The sequence below is a fragment of the Notolepis coatsorum genome (genome assembly GCF_963971535.1).
Source record: "Notolepis coatsorum genome assembly, chromosome: 1".
NCBI classification, from domain to species: Eukaryota; Metazoa; Chordata; class Actinopteri; order Aulopiformes; family Paralepididae; genus Notolepis; species Notolepis coatsorum.
Window position 1 is genome coordinate 284604358 of NC_140165.1, and position 17568 is coordinate 284621925.

General features: G+C 44.1%; 1 protein-coding gene across 1 annotated transcript in view; it reads right to left on the reverse strand.

The window, feature by feature from the left end:
• chrd (chordin) overlaps positions 1–11122 on the reverse strand; it is a 34333-nt gene extending 23211 nt beyond the window's left edge. The window contains exons 1-6 of the mRNA XM_084324583.1: positions 10723–11122; positions 8367–8470; positions 7736–7862; positions 4493–4636; positions 2991–3108; positions 2812–2899 (exon numbers count right to left, since the gene is read on the reverse strand). Coding sequence (XP_084180709.1) covers positions 2812–2899; positions 2991–3108; positions 4493–4636; positions 7736–7862; positions 8367–8470; positions 10723–10882 — 741 coding nt within the window. The 5' untranslated portion in view covers positions 10883–11122. The remainder of the gene's footprint in view (positions 1–2811; positions 2900–2990; positions 3109–4492; positions 4637–7735; positions 7863–8366; positions 8471–10722) is intronic.
• Between the last annotated feature and the right edge of the window lie 6446 nt (positions 11123–17568).

Consider the following 17568-nt stretch of genomic DNA (forward strand, 5'->3'; position numbering starts at 1 on the left):
ATTACATGAGAAAGTATACAGTTCCACAGTGTTGTAAATATTGAGTCGGGTTGTGTACTGCACTGCAGAACAAACACACTTAAACAATGCATATTTTAAATAACGGGTGGCTCCGGGCCACGCAATCTGACAGGTCAAGGAGTTGTTCGGTTGCCATAGTAACCAGGGAGCTAATTAGTGCGGCCGAGCACTGGAGACAGAGTACGTTGCTAAGTTTTATGTTAAGAATCTGGTTAAAAATCTGCATAATGCAATGGTAGCTGCTGTATAAGTATCCTAGCAGGTGGACATTACTGTATAGAGCCATAGTACCCTATCGGGTGGACTTTACTGTATATAAGAGCCATAAGTACCCTAGTGGGTGTACTTTATATAAAAGTCATAATACCCTAGCGGGTGTACTTTATATTAAAAGCCATAATACCCTAGTGGGTGTACTTTATATAAAAGTCATAATACCCTAGCGGGTGTACTTTATATTAAAAGCCATAATACCCTAGTGGGTGTACTTTATTGGGATTACAGATTCAGTGCCAAGCGTCTCATTCTTGGCTGCATCATCGTACCTAGAATCACAGTAAAGTAACATCAAGTTCAAACTCTCTTACACACACACACATACACACACACCTGCGAAGAGTGCCCTGTGTTTGATGATCTTGCCCTCCACCTCCTCTCGTCGACCAGTCGACGTTGTCATGGAGATGCGCATCTGCTCGCCCTGCAGCTGTCTCAGCAGAGGTGTGGCCAGGTTCTTCCACACTCCACAGATCTGCAAAACACACGCACGCACAAGACAGGTGAGTTGTGGTTGTTTAGCGACATAAAACACTACGCTCTAATGTCAGGGCATGGGTTTGTATCCATGTCTACCACCAACTACTACCATGGTAACTCCTCGTTTCCTCTCTCTCTCTCTCTCTCTCTCTCTCTCTCTCTCTCTCTCTCTCTCTCTCTCTCTCTCTCTCTCTCTCTCACTCTCTCTATCTCTCTCTTACACACACACACACACACACACACACACACACACACACACACACACACACACACACACACACACACACACACACACACACACACCTGTGGAAAACATCAGGCCCATGTGAGTCTCTGTACTCCCATACATAGGCCACAAATAAGAACCTTAGACGTGAAACTTCTGTTTTCCTCAAGAGAGAGAGGCGGGGGGGGGGGGGGGGGGGGTATGTGGCAACGTGCACACACCTCATAACTCAAGAGTCCAGGATAATCTCCTTTTTTAATTAGCACTGTGCTCCATCCCCCTGCTAGACCGCTGATGTCAGAGGTGAAAAATCCCCCTTCCAAAGCGCCAGCAACCTCCCCTCCTCTCTCCCTCTCCCTCTCTCTCTCCCCTTTAGCCTGAAGCCTGTTTCCCCCCCCAAAGGTCCTCCGTAGCATGATATTGGATAGGGGGCATTTGTCTAAAAATAATAATGGGCCAATTTGCAGGACCTATATTTAGTGGGGGGGCTCCTGCTACGCCTGGCCTCGGCTTGGCTGGTGAAATGAGATGAGGAGATGTGTGTAGTTTGGCCGCAGGCGGGAAATGGTGTACTGGTGACGTAGCCAGGTCCCCGGGCGTAGAGAGACAAGTCCATGCACATACACATGACGGGTAAATAGACAAACACACCCGTACACACACACACACACACACACACACACACACACACACAGAGACCTCCACTTGAGTAAACGGCTGTTTCCTTGTTTTCTCTGTTCAACCCTCTCTCTCTCTCTCTCTCTCTCTCTCTCTCTCTCTCTCTCTCTCTCTCTCTCTCTCTCTCTCTCTCTCTCTCTCGCTCGCTCTCCTCTCTCTCTCTATCTCTCTCCCCCTCCCTTTTGCTCTCTCCCTCCCTTTCTCTCTGTCTCTCTGTCTTTTTCTCCCTCACTCTCTGTTTACTCTTTGCAGAGCTAAGTGACTGTGGCAGTACTGTATGCCTCCCAGTCTGGCCAGTGTGTGTGCGTGTGTGCCAGTGACTGTGTGTATGTGGGGGGGGGGGGTTGTATGGAGGGTGTTGCGTGTGCACCATTCCACTTGACCCAATAAAATCAACAGTTTAAAACGTTGACATTGAGCTGAGTCAGTATGTGTGTGTGTGTGTGGTGTGTGTGTGTGTGTGTAAACCTAATCATGACTTAGTGTTTGTTTGTTTGTTTGTCGTATAGTATTTGTGAGTCTGTATTTACTGTAATCAGACCAAGTTTGGGATGTTCTGAGTGCAATGAGGCAACAATAAGACAATGCTCTGTTTATGTGTTTGTGTGTTTGTTTGTTTGTGTGTGTGTGTGTATGTGTGCGTGCAATGGTTATAGTTGTGTGAGTGTGTGTGTGTGTGTGTGTGTGTTTGTACAATTGTTGGAGCTGTGTCCATGTGTGTGTGCGCAATGGTTGTAGTTGTGTGTGTGCACGTGTCTGTGTGCGTTTGTGCAATCGTTGGAGCTGTGTGTGTGTGTGTACAATTGTTGGAACTGTGTGTGTGTGTGTGTGTGTGTGTGTGTGTGTGTGTGTGTGTGTGTGTGTGTGTGTGTGTGTGTGTGTGTGTGTCTCAGTGCTGGTGTTTATTATTGCAGGCTGAGTTATGAACAGAGCGAGTCAGGAGAGTCACGGAGCAAGAGCGTTTATCATGAGAGTACTTAATCTCTCTGCCTCTGGGAGCGCACACACACACACACACACACACACACAACATTCAGACACACACATGCATGCACATTCGCAGACACACACACACACACACACACTTGTTTCGTTTTCTATTAGTGTTTGACACAGTATGAGCGTCCTACCATCTCTGATTGTCCCTTAGGGACCCTGTATTCAAAGGCAGTGGTCCCATCCGCCTCCAGGAAGGCTATTCTACTGGGTCGGACCATTCTGGAAGAGAAAGAGGGGGGGGGGGGGGTAAATAACTGGATATTTTGTGGATGTGAATACGTTTCAGGATGTGAGTATGTGTGTGTGTTACCTGTGGAAGGTAATGGAGAAGGCCAGGCTAGTTCTGGACAACGAAAAGCGAGCTCGAGCTACACCACTGGAGCTGGGCAGCCACGAGCCCGTCACCCCTGTCAATACCGCCACAAAGTCTAGAGAGAGAGAGAGAGAGAGAGAGAGAGAGAGAGAGAGAGAGAGAGAGGGAGAAAGAGAGATGCAGAGAAAGCAAATGCCATGATTAACATATCTTTTCATAGTACTGGGTGTGTATGTTTTGTTCTTTTTTGCCCTCAGTACTTAATTTAAAGCTGCAATAAATATTTTCTGACCTCTAGAGGGTAGCAATGAGCCATTATAAACACAATACTAACTCTCTTTCTCCCAAAACGAAAGTATTGTCTTACTTCGACAAAGTGATCATTTTAAATACATCACGTAACATAACATCGCCTTGCTGGCACAGTCCTGAGTTAACTAAGAGATACAATGAAAATAATTATCATTTTCATGCATGGATTACTAGATCTCAACTACAATATGTACAACTTTCTCTTGGGCATTTCCTGGTTGTTAAACAAGGTAGGTAAATACTTCACCTACAAACATAATACTGTTCTGACAACACAATATTGATGTTATTAATTGCTGAAATAAATACTCTATAGGTTTATAAAATGTACTAAAGCACAGGCAGGGTCTTGTCAACAAAGAAAACAAATGATGGAATAACAACAGACTGGCTGCTGGTAGTGCAGGTTGTTTGAGTAGGACACCATTACTCAATTAGTCCCTCTGATAGCAAGTAGTGGGCATAAGAAGTTTTTTAAATGTGAAAAATGCAGTCAGAAAATATATTCGATTTAAAGGGGGCATTTAGCAGATTCTTCACCTGAATCCTATCGTTCTGCTGTGAGGAGGACATGTTATAATCAGACATAAAACTTACCAACGTGTCTCGAGAGCCCCCCCGCCCCAGAAATTCTGCCAGATGATGTCAGCTGGAGCAGAGAGCAGACCTCTAGTTTACGGCAGACACCATTTCCTCAACTATGCTCAACTGTCGTAGGTCAAAGGAAGCTTGAAGAAATAGTGTCTGCAGTTAAGTAGTGTCTGCTCTCCTCTGGATGATGTCGTCGATGTGGCACAGCTCTCGAGACATGGAACACGTTGGTAAGTTTCATGTCTGATTATCACATGTCCTCCTCATTACAGACCGGTAGGATTCGGCTTAAAAATCTGCTAAATGTTTTTTGGCTGTTTGCTATGTTAGTGATCATAGAATGACTCCGGATGACAGTGCTGCTAAATAACTGTGTAATGTAATGCAGTGTAAACATCTGCTTTCTCTCTGTCTCTCCTTCTGTCCTCCTCCCTCTCCTCTTCTCCCTCTTCCTCCTCCTCTCTTCTCCTCCTTTCCTTCTCTCCTCCTCCACTCCACCTCTTCCTCCTTCTCTTATCCTCCTCCAACTCCTTCTCCTCTTTCTCTCCTCCTCTTTCTATTCCTCCTCCTCCTCCTTCTCTCCTCCTCGTCCTCACCAGTGCGGCTCTCCCCGGGCCCCATGTCCTGTGAGCTGAGGTAGGATCGGTCATTGTAGGTCTTGTCCTCCTTCGCCTTGCTCTCCTTCTCATAGAAGTACTCGAAGCCCTCCAGCACCACCTCCCCCGGCTTCTCCTCCTCCACTGGAAAGACACACCAATAGCAGTTAGCACCACCACTTAGCATGGGACATCATCACTTAGCATGGGACATCATCACTTAGCATTGGACATCATCACTTAGCATGGGACATCATCACTTAGCATGGGACATCATCACTTAGCATGGGACATCATCACTTAGCATGGGACATGTCTGTCAGAATGTCAGGTGGGCCCAGAGAATGTCAGGTGGGCCTAGCCCGTCCAACACCAGTCATGCAATAAGCTCTGGAACACCAATATGCCTGTCTGTCTGTCTATCTATCTATTTCAATATATTACTAAATATGACCATATTCCAATACAGATCTAGTATATCTCTGGTGTACAGATGATACCCTATGACGTGCTACAAACAGACTTCCTCTTCTCTTGATTATGCATTAGCTATGGATATAATATGTGAGATGTCTTGAGGTGCCGTAGAGAGAGCCAAAGAAAACTGACCATGAAAAACTGCAGGATAAGAGAGACAGGTGATAGAGTACAGAAGAGGGAGAGCGGGGGAGAGAGACAGAGGGGGGAGGGGGAGAGGGAAAGAGAAGGAGGGAGAGAGAGGGAAGTAGAAAGAGAGAGAGGGAGAGGGAAAGAGAAGGAGGGAGAGAGAGGGAAGTAGAAAGAGAGAGAGGGAGAGAGAGACATACAAATCTCTCTCTTTCTCTCTCTCTCTGTTTCTCTCTCTCTATATATCTGAGTAACAAGGGGGATGAGGAGAGCAGAGAGAATTGAAAGTGACACTGGCGTGTGATCCCAACAATGACCCGCTGTTCCACACGCGCACACACACGTGCACACACACACACACGTGCACGCACACACACACGTGCACACACACACACTGCTGATGGAATGAGCACATTTCAGCACCTCACCACACACACACACACACACTGACAGGGCTCTCGTTCAGAAAGAGAAAGACTCACTGACGCATATTGAGAAAAAAACACAGACACACACAGGTGCAGCATGCGCGCATGCTGACAGCAACAGACACCGGCTCTAACTCACCCACTTTATTTCTCCAAGGACATTTTCTGACTGTCTGCTTTCTTTCCACACACACACACACACACACACACACACACACACACACACACACACACACACACACACACACTCACACAACACCCCCGCCTGCCCCGAAACACACACACACACCTACACACACCCTCTGTTTCTCTCTCTACCGCTCTCTCCCTGTCAATTTTCTTTACATTTTGCATGTATAAAGAAATGCAGAAATTCAAACATGAATTATAATGTATATATACAGTATATAAATATATAGAGACAGAGAGAAGGAGAGAGAGAGAGATCTCCCCCTTTCCAACCTCTCTTTCTTTATCTTCTTTTCTCTTTCTCTCAGTTTCTTTTTTTTTGCCTACTTTTTCTCCTCCTTTTTCTGTGATTTTTCTCCCATCCCAATTTTTTCCTCTTGTGCCAATTCTCCCTCCCCTGTCCTGATCGTTGCTCGCATGTGCCCCACACTGGCCGGTCGTAGGTAGGATAGAAGCCCATCACATGTCCCCTCCGATACAAGGGGGTAGGCAACCAGTCACTTTTTTTCACCTGCCAGCGCAGACTCTCATTGGCGAGGTGTAATGTGTGGGAGGCTCACACTGCCCCCGCCATCTCCTGTCTTTGCTGTGCAGGCGCCCTGACCGACCTGTAGGAGTCGCTGTTTACAACGACCAGATTACCACCCATCGACTTCCCTCCCACTGACTCTGCCAATTGAGTCAGTATGACGGCTGGCCCAAGCCGGAGGCAACGCTGACAGCCGGATTCGAGACCGGTGTCTCTTGCGTTGGTGACGAGTGCAATGCCTCTCAGTTTCTAAATCTTTCTCTCTCTCTCTCTCTCTTTACACACAAACATACACACACACATATATATATATATATATATATATATATATATATATATATATATATATATATATATATATATATATATATATATATATATATATATATATATATATATATATATATATATACGTATGGTATATATCCTCCATCACAGGGTTTCTGTGTTGTGTCACTCTCACTTCTCTGCAATACTGTATCCTCAGGTGCACCAGTCATTACACACACACACACACACACACACACACACACACACACACACACACACACAGCGTCACATCGTTTTCCATGGCTTTCACAAGCACACTTGCTGCTCTGGTGCCAAAGCTAAGACAAACACACTCAACCTTTTCCTTAAGACTTGACCACAACACACACACAAACGTGCACACATACTCACCCCAAAATACTGGACCTTTCCAAAATCTGCCACCACCACCATGCATGTACAAATGTGAGCACACACACATGCAAGCAGGCACACCCACACACAGCTGAATGTTGTCCCAGCACTGGGGGCCTCAGTGCCTTTACCTTTACTTTCCATTCCATTACCACACACACACTTATTTTTTCACTCACTCACTAACTCACACACACACACACACACACACACACACACACACACACACACACACACACACACACACACACACACACACACACACACACACTTATTTTCTCTCTCACACAGAAAGAGAGAAAGAGAGAGAGAGAGGGGGGGGTCTGTGTCTAGTCTTTTGCTCTGTGAGCCTGTCTAATAAAACACCAACTGACCATGAGAGAGGGAAAGTGGGGAGAGAGGGGGGGAGAGAGAGAGGGGGGAGGAAGACCTAGAAACAGGCCAAAATTTAAAAAAAAGAAAGAAAGAAAGAAAGAAAGAAAGAAAGAAAGAAAAGGGACACACAGGAAGCAACTCCCTATATATCACAGTATGCTCATATTAGTGTAAGACACCTGAATTCAAACCCTGGCTCTCCCGCTTGGGACCAAATACCTAAAAGATGCAAGTGTCACCCCCTCTGGCCAAGGGAGATATTAGGCTGCCATACTACATCATTATGGGGGTGTACTTGTTCCTACATGAAGGTGCTCACAACATCTCTAGGGCAGACATCTCTAGGGCAAATCACACCGAATCTATCTGGATGAATAGATAGTAAGGCGGAAAATATCCATAACCCTGGCGCTCCGCAGGTCTGAGCCATACCTTTGGGGCAGGTTTTGCAGCAGTGTCCGGGCAGCAGGATGGGCTCGTCGCAGTCGAGTTCCGGACACTCCTGCTTGATGTTCCTGCAGTTCACCTTGCCAAATGTTTTCCCACGACGACCCTTCTGCTGCAGATACATACGGTAGAGGAAACACATCACTCTCAAGGAAAAAAGGACGCGTTCAAAGACCACAGGGCGTGCAGTCCTTAAATAAACCCATCCACACGCGTTAGCAACACAACTTGTGTAGTTTTTTCCAGATTTTTCTTGATCCTCTGGGGTTTGAGATAGGTCAATCACTATAGTTAACATTCTCACAACACTGACATTGCTGTAGTTCTGTTGGGGCTATTCTGTTGCGCATTAATGGTATGAATGAACTTGTCACCCCAAGCCTTTTTCTTTTTTTTGCAGGCAAAACTTTACTGCTTCATTGAAGGCTCACAGTGAACGCTGGAAGAAACGCTCCTCCGGGGGCCAATGACTTATTAGATTATGCACTTTCCATGTGAGTTGGCTTTGCTTTCTCGCATAAAACAGAGTGCGCTTATTCACGTCCTTTTTTCTCTCTATATACCAAGTTTTTACACACTGTTGGGAGAATTATTGGGTAACTGATCTTAAACTTACAGGTTCACAGTAGCACTGAACACAGTGCATGACCCCGAAGGGCTCGCCGAGGTCCGGATGCCACGTGTTCTCCAGGGAATAGAAGCGGCCGCCAAATGAGCATCCTGCAAAACAAACATCTCTGATTGGACACAGCCACGAAGGTATGGTTCATATTAACATGTGGATCATAATAATGCAACAGTGGGTGGTTGTACGTCACACCAATCATGACAACAATCATCATAATCATTGAGCTATACTGGTTAGAGATGTTATCGGTATACTGTGGACGGTTGCATCTGTGACAACACAAGCGTTCTAAACAGACCCAAGTTTAATTCCTGTCGCAACGCTGGCAAATGCAATAACTGACAGGAAATACAATCGGGTCCAAACTGTTCCGTAGTAAACAGAATTCCAGTGAAACCGCCTACAGTTTGGCTTGTATCATCAGTGCGTCGTGCACAAACCAAAACAACAGCATGTGTCGGGAGAGCTGTGGGGGGGAACTCAGATATGGATTGAAGCTTAGCGCTTGGCGGAGATGGACAAAGTGCACAGAGCGTGACGGCCTCCTAGACCGACTTGGCTCACAGCCCACAGTGCAACCAGCGCTTGTGCACATCAGCTTCGACTGTCTCTTTCTGAACCAGACACGCTGCAAGTTAGGTTTGCATGATGGAGTGTATGGAACGACGTTGGTCCAGGAACACTGACATACTTTAGGCACATGGTTCATTGAAAGATGGTGTACTAGCCTACTGACAGCAGCTTATATACAGAGGGTTGCTATGTGTTGACCTATTAGCAAGCTTCTAGCCGGAACCAAGTGCAGGTCGAGGGTCTTTGATTCTGTGTCACTCAGACGGCAGAACTAAAGGAAAGCCCCTCCCTCAGATACTTGACAGCCAATCAATACTCACGACTGAGTGCCCAGAATTGACTGGATGATTCATACATTAAGCCAGCTCAACCTCACATCCTGTCTCGTCTGAATGATTCAGGGGGCATGCAGTTTCCCCCCTTTGATTAATATCAGAAATTCCATTCACACAACAAATGCCAAGTCATTTTTACAAGGCAGAGCAGGGGGGGTGCGTTTGGTACCAGGTATCCTGGATCCTTCTGGGCATGGCACCAATGAGCATGACTAATTCCTGCTCAGGTATTTTTTTGTGTTTTATAATGAATAAATAATAAATTAAATAAATTGGTATTAAGGAAAAATATGAAACATGAATCTACATGGTATAGGCTCCTCTCCAGCAATAGCCAGTCAGTCACACATCACATGCCAAGTAAAAGTGTGTGTGCTTGAGTGTGCACGAGTGTGTGTGTGTGTGTGTGTGTGTGTGTGTGTGTGTGTGTGTGTGTGTGTGTGTGTGTGTGTGTGTGTGTGTGTGTGTGTGTGGATGCGCTCTCGTCTCACTTGAGGACCATCGTTGCGGCTTCAAAGGTGATGTTTCACGCTGCCAAGTTCACTGATGTTGATGGGATATTGCGCGGTTGCCTTTTAGCACTGCTACCAGCCTGGTTCGCATTATTCTTTCATTAAGTGACTAGGCCACTTTAAACAGTCCAGTCCAGTTACACTGAGACAGTTTGAGTTTAGATCCCCCATTTCCTTTGCCTGCGCGCTTTGACTACAAGTCAGCGAGTCCGTGGCCTCACTACAGAACACACTAGTAATGGAAAGTCGATTGATTATAGTTTTCCACCCTGCCTGGCCAACGTTGTGGCGTTTGTGTGAACGCGGACCTCTCGCCGCTTTGAATTGTATGATAACCGGCCCTTGTAAAAATACAACAAGAAGCTTAATGAGCATGCAAGGGGACCAACTGGCATTCTCTGTGGTTATGACTAATATAGGTTTGCCGCAAGTTTACACATGACGTAACCATGAACAACTTGAGGAGCATTTGATGGAACGAGGAGAGACCAAAATGTGTGGAATGAATGCCAGAGACATGAGTAGACTTTGAATAGCTGAAAGAACACACTGACCTTAAAAACAGTCCAGTTAGAATGTGAAATCACTAAAAGTTTTTATTTGAATTAGCATACGATAGCCTACAATTATCCTCGTGCGTGGTCCGTATAGTGTTGGAGGGCATGATTTATTTTTAACCTGGTAAAATAAAGGTAAAATAATGTAGCAGGTATACAATAACAATAGGCTTACTATAAACATTTGTTGACTTAAAACGTTGAAATTACCTTCCCAAAACGTGCCATAAATTAAATAAGAAAAGCTTTTTAAGATAGCCGGACAATTATAGTTTAGATGTATGGAATGAGTGTGGATGGGGGAGCATGAATACTGGCATGTATGTTTTGTACAGAAATAACATAGTATAAATTGTTGTGGCGTTACCTGTCAGGCCTTTGGAACTTGGCACCAGTTCTCGCTCAGACTGGATGGGCAGCGCAGGGTACTTGTGCCTGGAGGCCGCTCCGAAGTGCAGCCAGGCGCAGCTCAGCGCGCACAGCAAGGCACGGAGCGGAGCGGAGCGCATCCCAGCAAGCGGCAGCATCCAAAAAGCGCTTGTTTGGTTCCTCCTGTGTTTTACGAAAGCAGCCGTTAACCTTTCCAGTTGTTGTTTATTTCCCCAAACCAAATAAAATGTTAGGCTATTCTTCAGTTCACCCCCAATAATTAGTTTAACATGCCACCCCTTTCAGTCCAAGTGTCCATTCGTTGATAGCTATTTTGAATTGTCCGAGTTCTTCGCAAAGGAGAGAGAGAAAGCGAGCAGACAGGCACCACAGGTTTTCCGAGGATATGACTGTATACCAACTCGAGCGTATGTGTCCCGTCCCCGCGGGAAGCGTTCTGCTTTATACGTCCCTGGCCTGACAGCTTGGAGGCACAGGCAGGGAGGGAGGGGTGAGGATGGGTGGGGGGCGGGTGATGGAAGGGTAGAGGGAGAGGCGAAAGAGGAGGGAGTCTCAGACCAGCTAATGCCATGCAAAATGTGTCAGAACCAGAACACACCTACTGTAGAGCGGGGAAAGATGAAGAAAGTGAGATTTCCAGGGCATGTCACAGACAGTAGGAATGTGTTTGCAAGTGGCTGGCTGCCGTGTATTTATTCAAGTGCGTTTGGAGTTCATCAGACCTAAGTGACTTAACAGAAACAAATGAAAATGCTTGGAATACCTCATCGCAACTCGTTTCAATTTGTCTGTTCCCTCCGCAACCCTCTGTCCTATTTTAGACCTCCCACTGTTTGTTTTGGCTTAGCTAAAAGCCTACCTATAATAGCCCACTTTAAAACTCATTTAGAATGAATTAATTGGACATGAACCTTCTGACATGAATAAGCTATTCGAGAGTCATCTTTTGCCCAATTCTTTAAAACAGCAGCAAATGTGTTGCTCACTGGGTAAACAACTGGGGTTATATTATGACATTAAGCTATTATTTGGGTTTGGGGAGTTTTCCCCGTCAAGTTGATACAGGCTTGTCCCTCCCCTTCGCGGTCCCATAGGGAGACAGTATAGTCTACAAACACTCTGCGGTTCAAGTTTATATTACTGTTGTGGTACCCAGGATGATTTATCCTGGGAAGTTCAGAGGAGAAGATATGCTCATCATATGCTATAGCCTGTAATCTGTGGCGTGTATGACTGATATTATCATAGCATGTGATTGATATACAAGATAAGAACACGTAATAATAACAATTTATTTTCTTAATCCCCTAAATTTCACGCACCCTTACTCGCATTGATGCCTGCATGTCTCAATTCACAGTTCGTATTCGCGTCGGGCAGGCCTACTAGAATGAACCAAAATAGACTAAAGAGAGGATAGTGATGGGAATTGGACGCTGTTTGGAGAAGGGTCATATATCAACGATTATGCCTACAGCTGTGGCAGTTGAGCTCCGGAAAACTCCAGACCTCACTGTATGATAATAAACATGATGATGATGCTTTTTGCCTGATCAGGCTATGTCACAAATAATCCATGTAAAACATGGAAATGACGGAACTCCAAAAAAATAATGTAAAGTAAGGATTCATATACTCTGGTTTAACACAGTCCAAAAATATTAGTGAAAACAAACATAGCAATAAATCCAATAACTCAAACATGTGATGTCATCAAGTAAAGTCTGAAGCTGCTCCATATAGACAATGAATTGCAATTGGGAAAGATGGTAAAGGTGACATTGAGAGCACCCTGTTTCGGAGAACACTATAGAATAAAGCAAAATACAAACATTGTGGGTCCACAACAAATGAGTCTCCGTTCATTGTGTATAGCTCCAGACTACCTGATGATGACATCACAAGTTTGAGTGTATTTCTCTGGTTTCTGGCTTCACGAGAGAGTAGCTCTTGTTCACTTCACACATGTTAATTGAACTTTCCCGTGCCATGGAAATAACACATTGGAATTCTTAATTCGGGTGGTGTCCCCCTTTAATCTTTTGCACCAGTGTGGGTGGGTGGTGCCGATTATGGCTGTGTAGTAGTATAGGCTCATCAAAGAGCTCTAGAGAAGAGAGATAAGCTTAGTTACAACAACAACAACAACAACAACAACAACAACAACAACAACAACAACAACAACAACAACAACCATAACAACAAAATGCAATACTGTAGCTTAACAAATGTTGGCCCTATTTTGTTCTCTTGTGTTTCTTCTTGAGATATAGCGAGGACACACTACCCAATATGGGGGACCATGTGAATTGAGAACGTTTAGGTCTATTATATGCCAACGCGAGAGTAAACATGCGTAAAAAGGTACCAAATCCAACTGGTTTTGTGTCAAATGCGCAGGACGAGGTGTGGGAGCAAGGTGCTATTCTTATTATGCATCTGTCACGTTATGTGGCTGTGAGAGTCACTTCCATCCGAGTGTGGGACTTGACACGCCGGGCAGGCCCCCCCTCTGCGTGCGCGCTCCTGTGAATGGGAGTCGATGATGGCCTGTTTGTTCTTCATCATCGGGTGATAAGCGGCGCTTTTATTCTACGCTGCACATGGTGATTCATGATCAGACCGACTGATAGCAAATTGTCTATTGGAGCTAACAAAACCCGAAGCACTTACCCCCCTCGTTCACACTCGGAATAACGAGGGCAGGGCCAAATGTGTATTGTATACTTTGTGCACGGCTGGGACGAGCCGTCCTCTTTTGATGATGCTGATTGATGATGGTTTCACTTTGCGCAACTCAATTTTGACGGTACCAAAATGAATATGACCCATATCATTAGGTTTATTATTATTATTATTATTATTATTATTATTATTATTATTATTATTATTATTATTATTATTATTATTATTATTATTATTATTATTATTATTATTATTATTTGTTGTCTAAGGGTCGAGAAAAGGGTCGGGGCATTGCGCACCCCACCTCGATAGTTTTGTGAGCTGGTCCTTATCTGTTCAATAAAAAAGGCAAGTCTCCCACTCACTGCAAGAATCAAAGTCCATCTGGGGTTTATAGTTGTTGCCTCAAACTTTGCAGTGTGTTTCTGGTTAAAATCGGGAGAGGGGAGGAGAGGAGAGAAAGAAAGGGGGAAAGAGCGCGCGCTTCTGAAGTCATTTCTAATATGCCAAGAAACATTGCAGTCTAATAAAATCGATTAACCGTGAACAGCGTTTTACGAGGCTGCGTAAAGTTACAATCCCGATCAGCACTTAATTGGAAGCAGACACAATGTACATGTTTATATCAGTATTCTCTCAGGAGAATGCCCCCCGCCCCCGACTAAAACACTATATACTATAGGTTCAAAGAAAAATACATTGACTTTATAGAGCTTAAAAGTGACATCATTAAAATAGCATAATCGAAATCTGCCTTTAGGCACGCAGGGGCTTTAATCGTCCATAAAGGCATAGTGGTGCCTTTGGCTGATACTCCGAGCCCTACAAAAACCACTTAGACATATGTGACCGCCGCTCTGTGTATTTGGTCTCGTTTTCAGACATCCTGCATGCATAAATGCAAGTTGTTTAATAGTGTCAGCCCCTCCCCTGTCTGTCTGACTGGCGCGTATACACACACACACACACACACACACACACACACACACACACACACACACACACACACACACACACACACACGCACACACATTCTGGGGACCGCATCCTGTTTGCCAGTTGGATTAAGAGGTGTGAATATTCAGGAGAGAGGTTTGGTGAGTGCGGTATGATAGCCTGGCAGAGTGGCAGATGTGTTCCAACAACCGGTTACAATCAAATACACACACTACACACAACACCATCATCATAATCATCATCATCAGCTGTTCCCTATCAATAGACTACATGATAAGGCATACCAATTCTTCCCTTGAACATGTTGCATTGCACATTTCAGTTTTGTATGTCTACTCTACGCTATAGCTTCAGGCGATACTCTCTCCCATTCACGACGTGTAGTGTTTAAACGTGCCTTAAAAGCGAAATGATTCGGACTCAGGTTGAGATAAGCCATGACGCAAATCAAATGTATCCTGAATAGGTCTAGTCTAGTGCGTCAATTGCATGTGCTTTATCAACGCCAGACATCAAACAGGCATTTAGTTTCATGGGAAAGTGCTTATGAAAGAGATTAAATAAATAACTTTTTTTCCAGATAGGCAACTGACGCCAAAAACATGACTGCTAATATAAAAAAGAAATCGAAACCAATCTCAGTATTGAAATACGGCTGCATTCACTTACGAATGTGTGTTTTCCATCCCTAAAACTTATAGGCAGACTATCATAATAATCTAATAGGATCATTAACAGGTCAGTTAAAACCAGGATGAATCTCAGGGCAAGCCATTTTACAGCCCAACAATTTGGTTCTAAATGGAACTGACAGAACAACAAAACGATAAGGCATGATAGCTTTATTGCCACTGTTATGCTGATGTTGATAATGATGGTAATACGATGTGGCCAGGGACTCACTACTACTGTTGTGAAGCTAATTTTACGTTAGGTTACCCCTGGCAACGGAAAGAGGCGGATATGCACTCGAAATGGGAGGGTCTTGCAGAGTTTATGTGTATTCATGCAAGGGACGCACATAATAATTTTTGCAGACACTGTCAATTGAGAAACGAAATGGTTACATTCTCACTATTTACTATGGGCTCACAATGAGAGTTTGTGACACTTAAAAATAAGGGACATGATGTGTCTCGGGGGCCATAAAATCAAATTACAATGGGATTATATGCATGAATGCATATAATTAGTTAGGATGTAGTATTAACTATATTGAGTGATACTCCTTTCTTTTTAGTGGTCAGGACTGAGTTAGACCCCGGGTCAACATTGACCCCAACGTTCAGTGGTGCCAATTCGGCAATTCCTAACACAACATGAGGAGGGTTAACCCTTATGTGGTGTTAGGGTCTCCAGCGACCCGTTTCAAGGTTATAATATGTAATAACTACCATGTCGTTGATTTTAGTAGAACAAGGCTTTATGATATCCTCCACAACACATATATAAGCACAGCAAAATTATGTTTAACCATTTTGAAAATTCTGAAGGTATCTGCAGAAAAAAATGTACGACTGTGGTGTTAAAGTCATTCTTGACCCGGCAAGAAAACTATACTATAAAAATACTAAATATAAATAAATAAAATAATAATAAATATAGGCTACTCAACTTTTTTTCAGAAGTTATATTCTAATATTGTTCTATTATAGTCAGAAAACATTATTATCTATGGGTTTCACATTTAGTATATTATGATTGAACAACCTCATTTTCATCTTAATGATTGTTGCCAGCCAGGTTGCGGTGCGCAATTAGCGTGTAGAAGCTGTATACAATACAGGGCCTGCCCGGGAATGTGCAGGGAGTTGCATCGTTTTCTTTGACACCTCGGATAGTACACCTGTGATTTCTTTCACTAGCCCAAACATAGGCAGTAACCCTTGACTGCGCTTTGGTCTGGTCTGTACTGCTGGCGATACTCCCTTGATATTATTTAGCACACATGGGGAAGGCGTCTTTCAAGGCCCAACCATCATCTCCCTTTCCTTGATAACTATGGCTACCGCCTCTCCCAACAGAAAAGCCACTAGGGAGCGGCTTCGAAAAATCTGCATCACTGAGTCCGGTCTCATTTTGTTTACAAGAGTGAAATTACTTCCACACTTTATTTTGAGTGTTTTTTTTGGGTCTTGAAACTTGAGCGACCCATGCCAAACTGGCCAAAGTACACAAGCGCTTTAGATCCTGCGGTAAATACCTCGACCATTAATCAACATGGGCCTAGTCCTCCGGGTAGTGATTTGAGGGGCGATAGTCTAACAAGCACTTTTGACTCATATATAATTAAGTCTTATATCCGAACTGTTGAACAGATTCCATGGTATAATAAGTTAGTCATCATGGGCATGGCACGTTTGCGCATAGACATGCGTATCAGTAGCTCGGAGTCGGACCAATGGAAGGCCAGTCCAGTGACTATTTGTCATTTTGTTTTCTCCTTCTCCGAAATACCAACGGTCGTTTTGTGAGTTGCCTGTGATTGATGCTTGTTTTAATTGGGCGGATTTTCCCCCTTACAATGAGATTTACTGTTTGGGTGGTCTGACCAAATAGTTTGAGATTGTCCTTTCCAAGGAAGGCAAACAGCAGTGAATGGGAAAACAGAAAGACAGGATGAGAGTGAGGGGAAGTCGACAATAAATTACTCAATCGTAGGGTCAGATGTGGAATGAATGCTTGGAAAATAAAAGCAAATGACCTGACTCCACAGTACCAAGATTCAGAAGTGGGTTTTTAAAGGGGCACTTCTCCAAAAAACAATGCTTGTTTATTTCGCACATGATCTCACACATATACAAAAAATGAAAAATTGCACAAATTAATTTTGTTTGACAGTTATTGAGAGTAAATTAGTTTGAACATGGCCACCACTGATGTCATCAGGGGCATTTAATCATTGTGTCAATTACAGCTCCATGAAATTATGTAGATGAACAATACATTGTCTTATTATTGACTGCTACCTTATCATTTCAGTGAGCTGTAATTAACACAACACAAGGATTCAGTGTCCGAGATGACATCACTGGTATATTCAAACTCATTACTCTCAATAACTGTCAAACTAAATGAATGTGTGCAAAATCGTTAAGACTTTTTGGATGTGTGTGAGATTATGTGCAAAATAAACCAGAGTGGGGTTGGGGGCTCCATGGGGTGCTGATTAAGGCTCCTT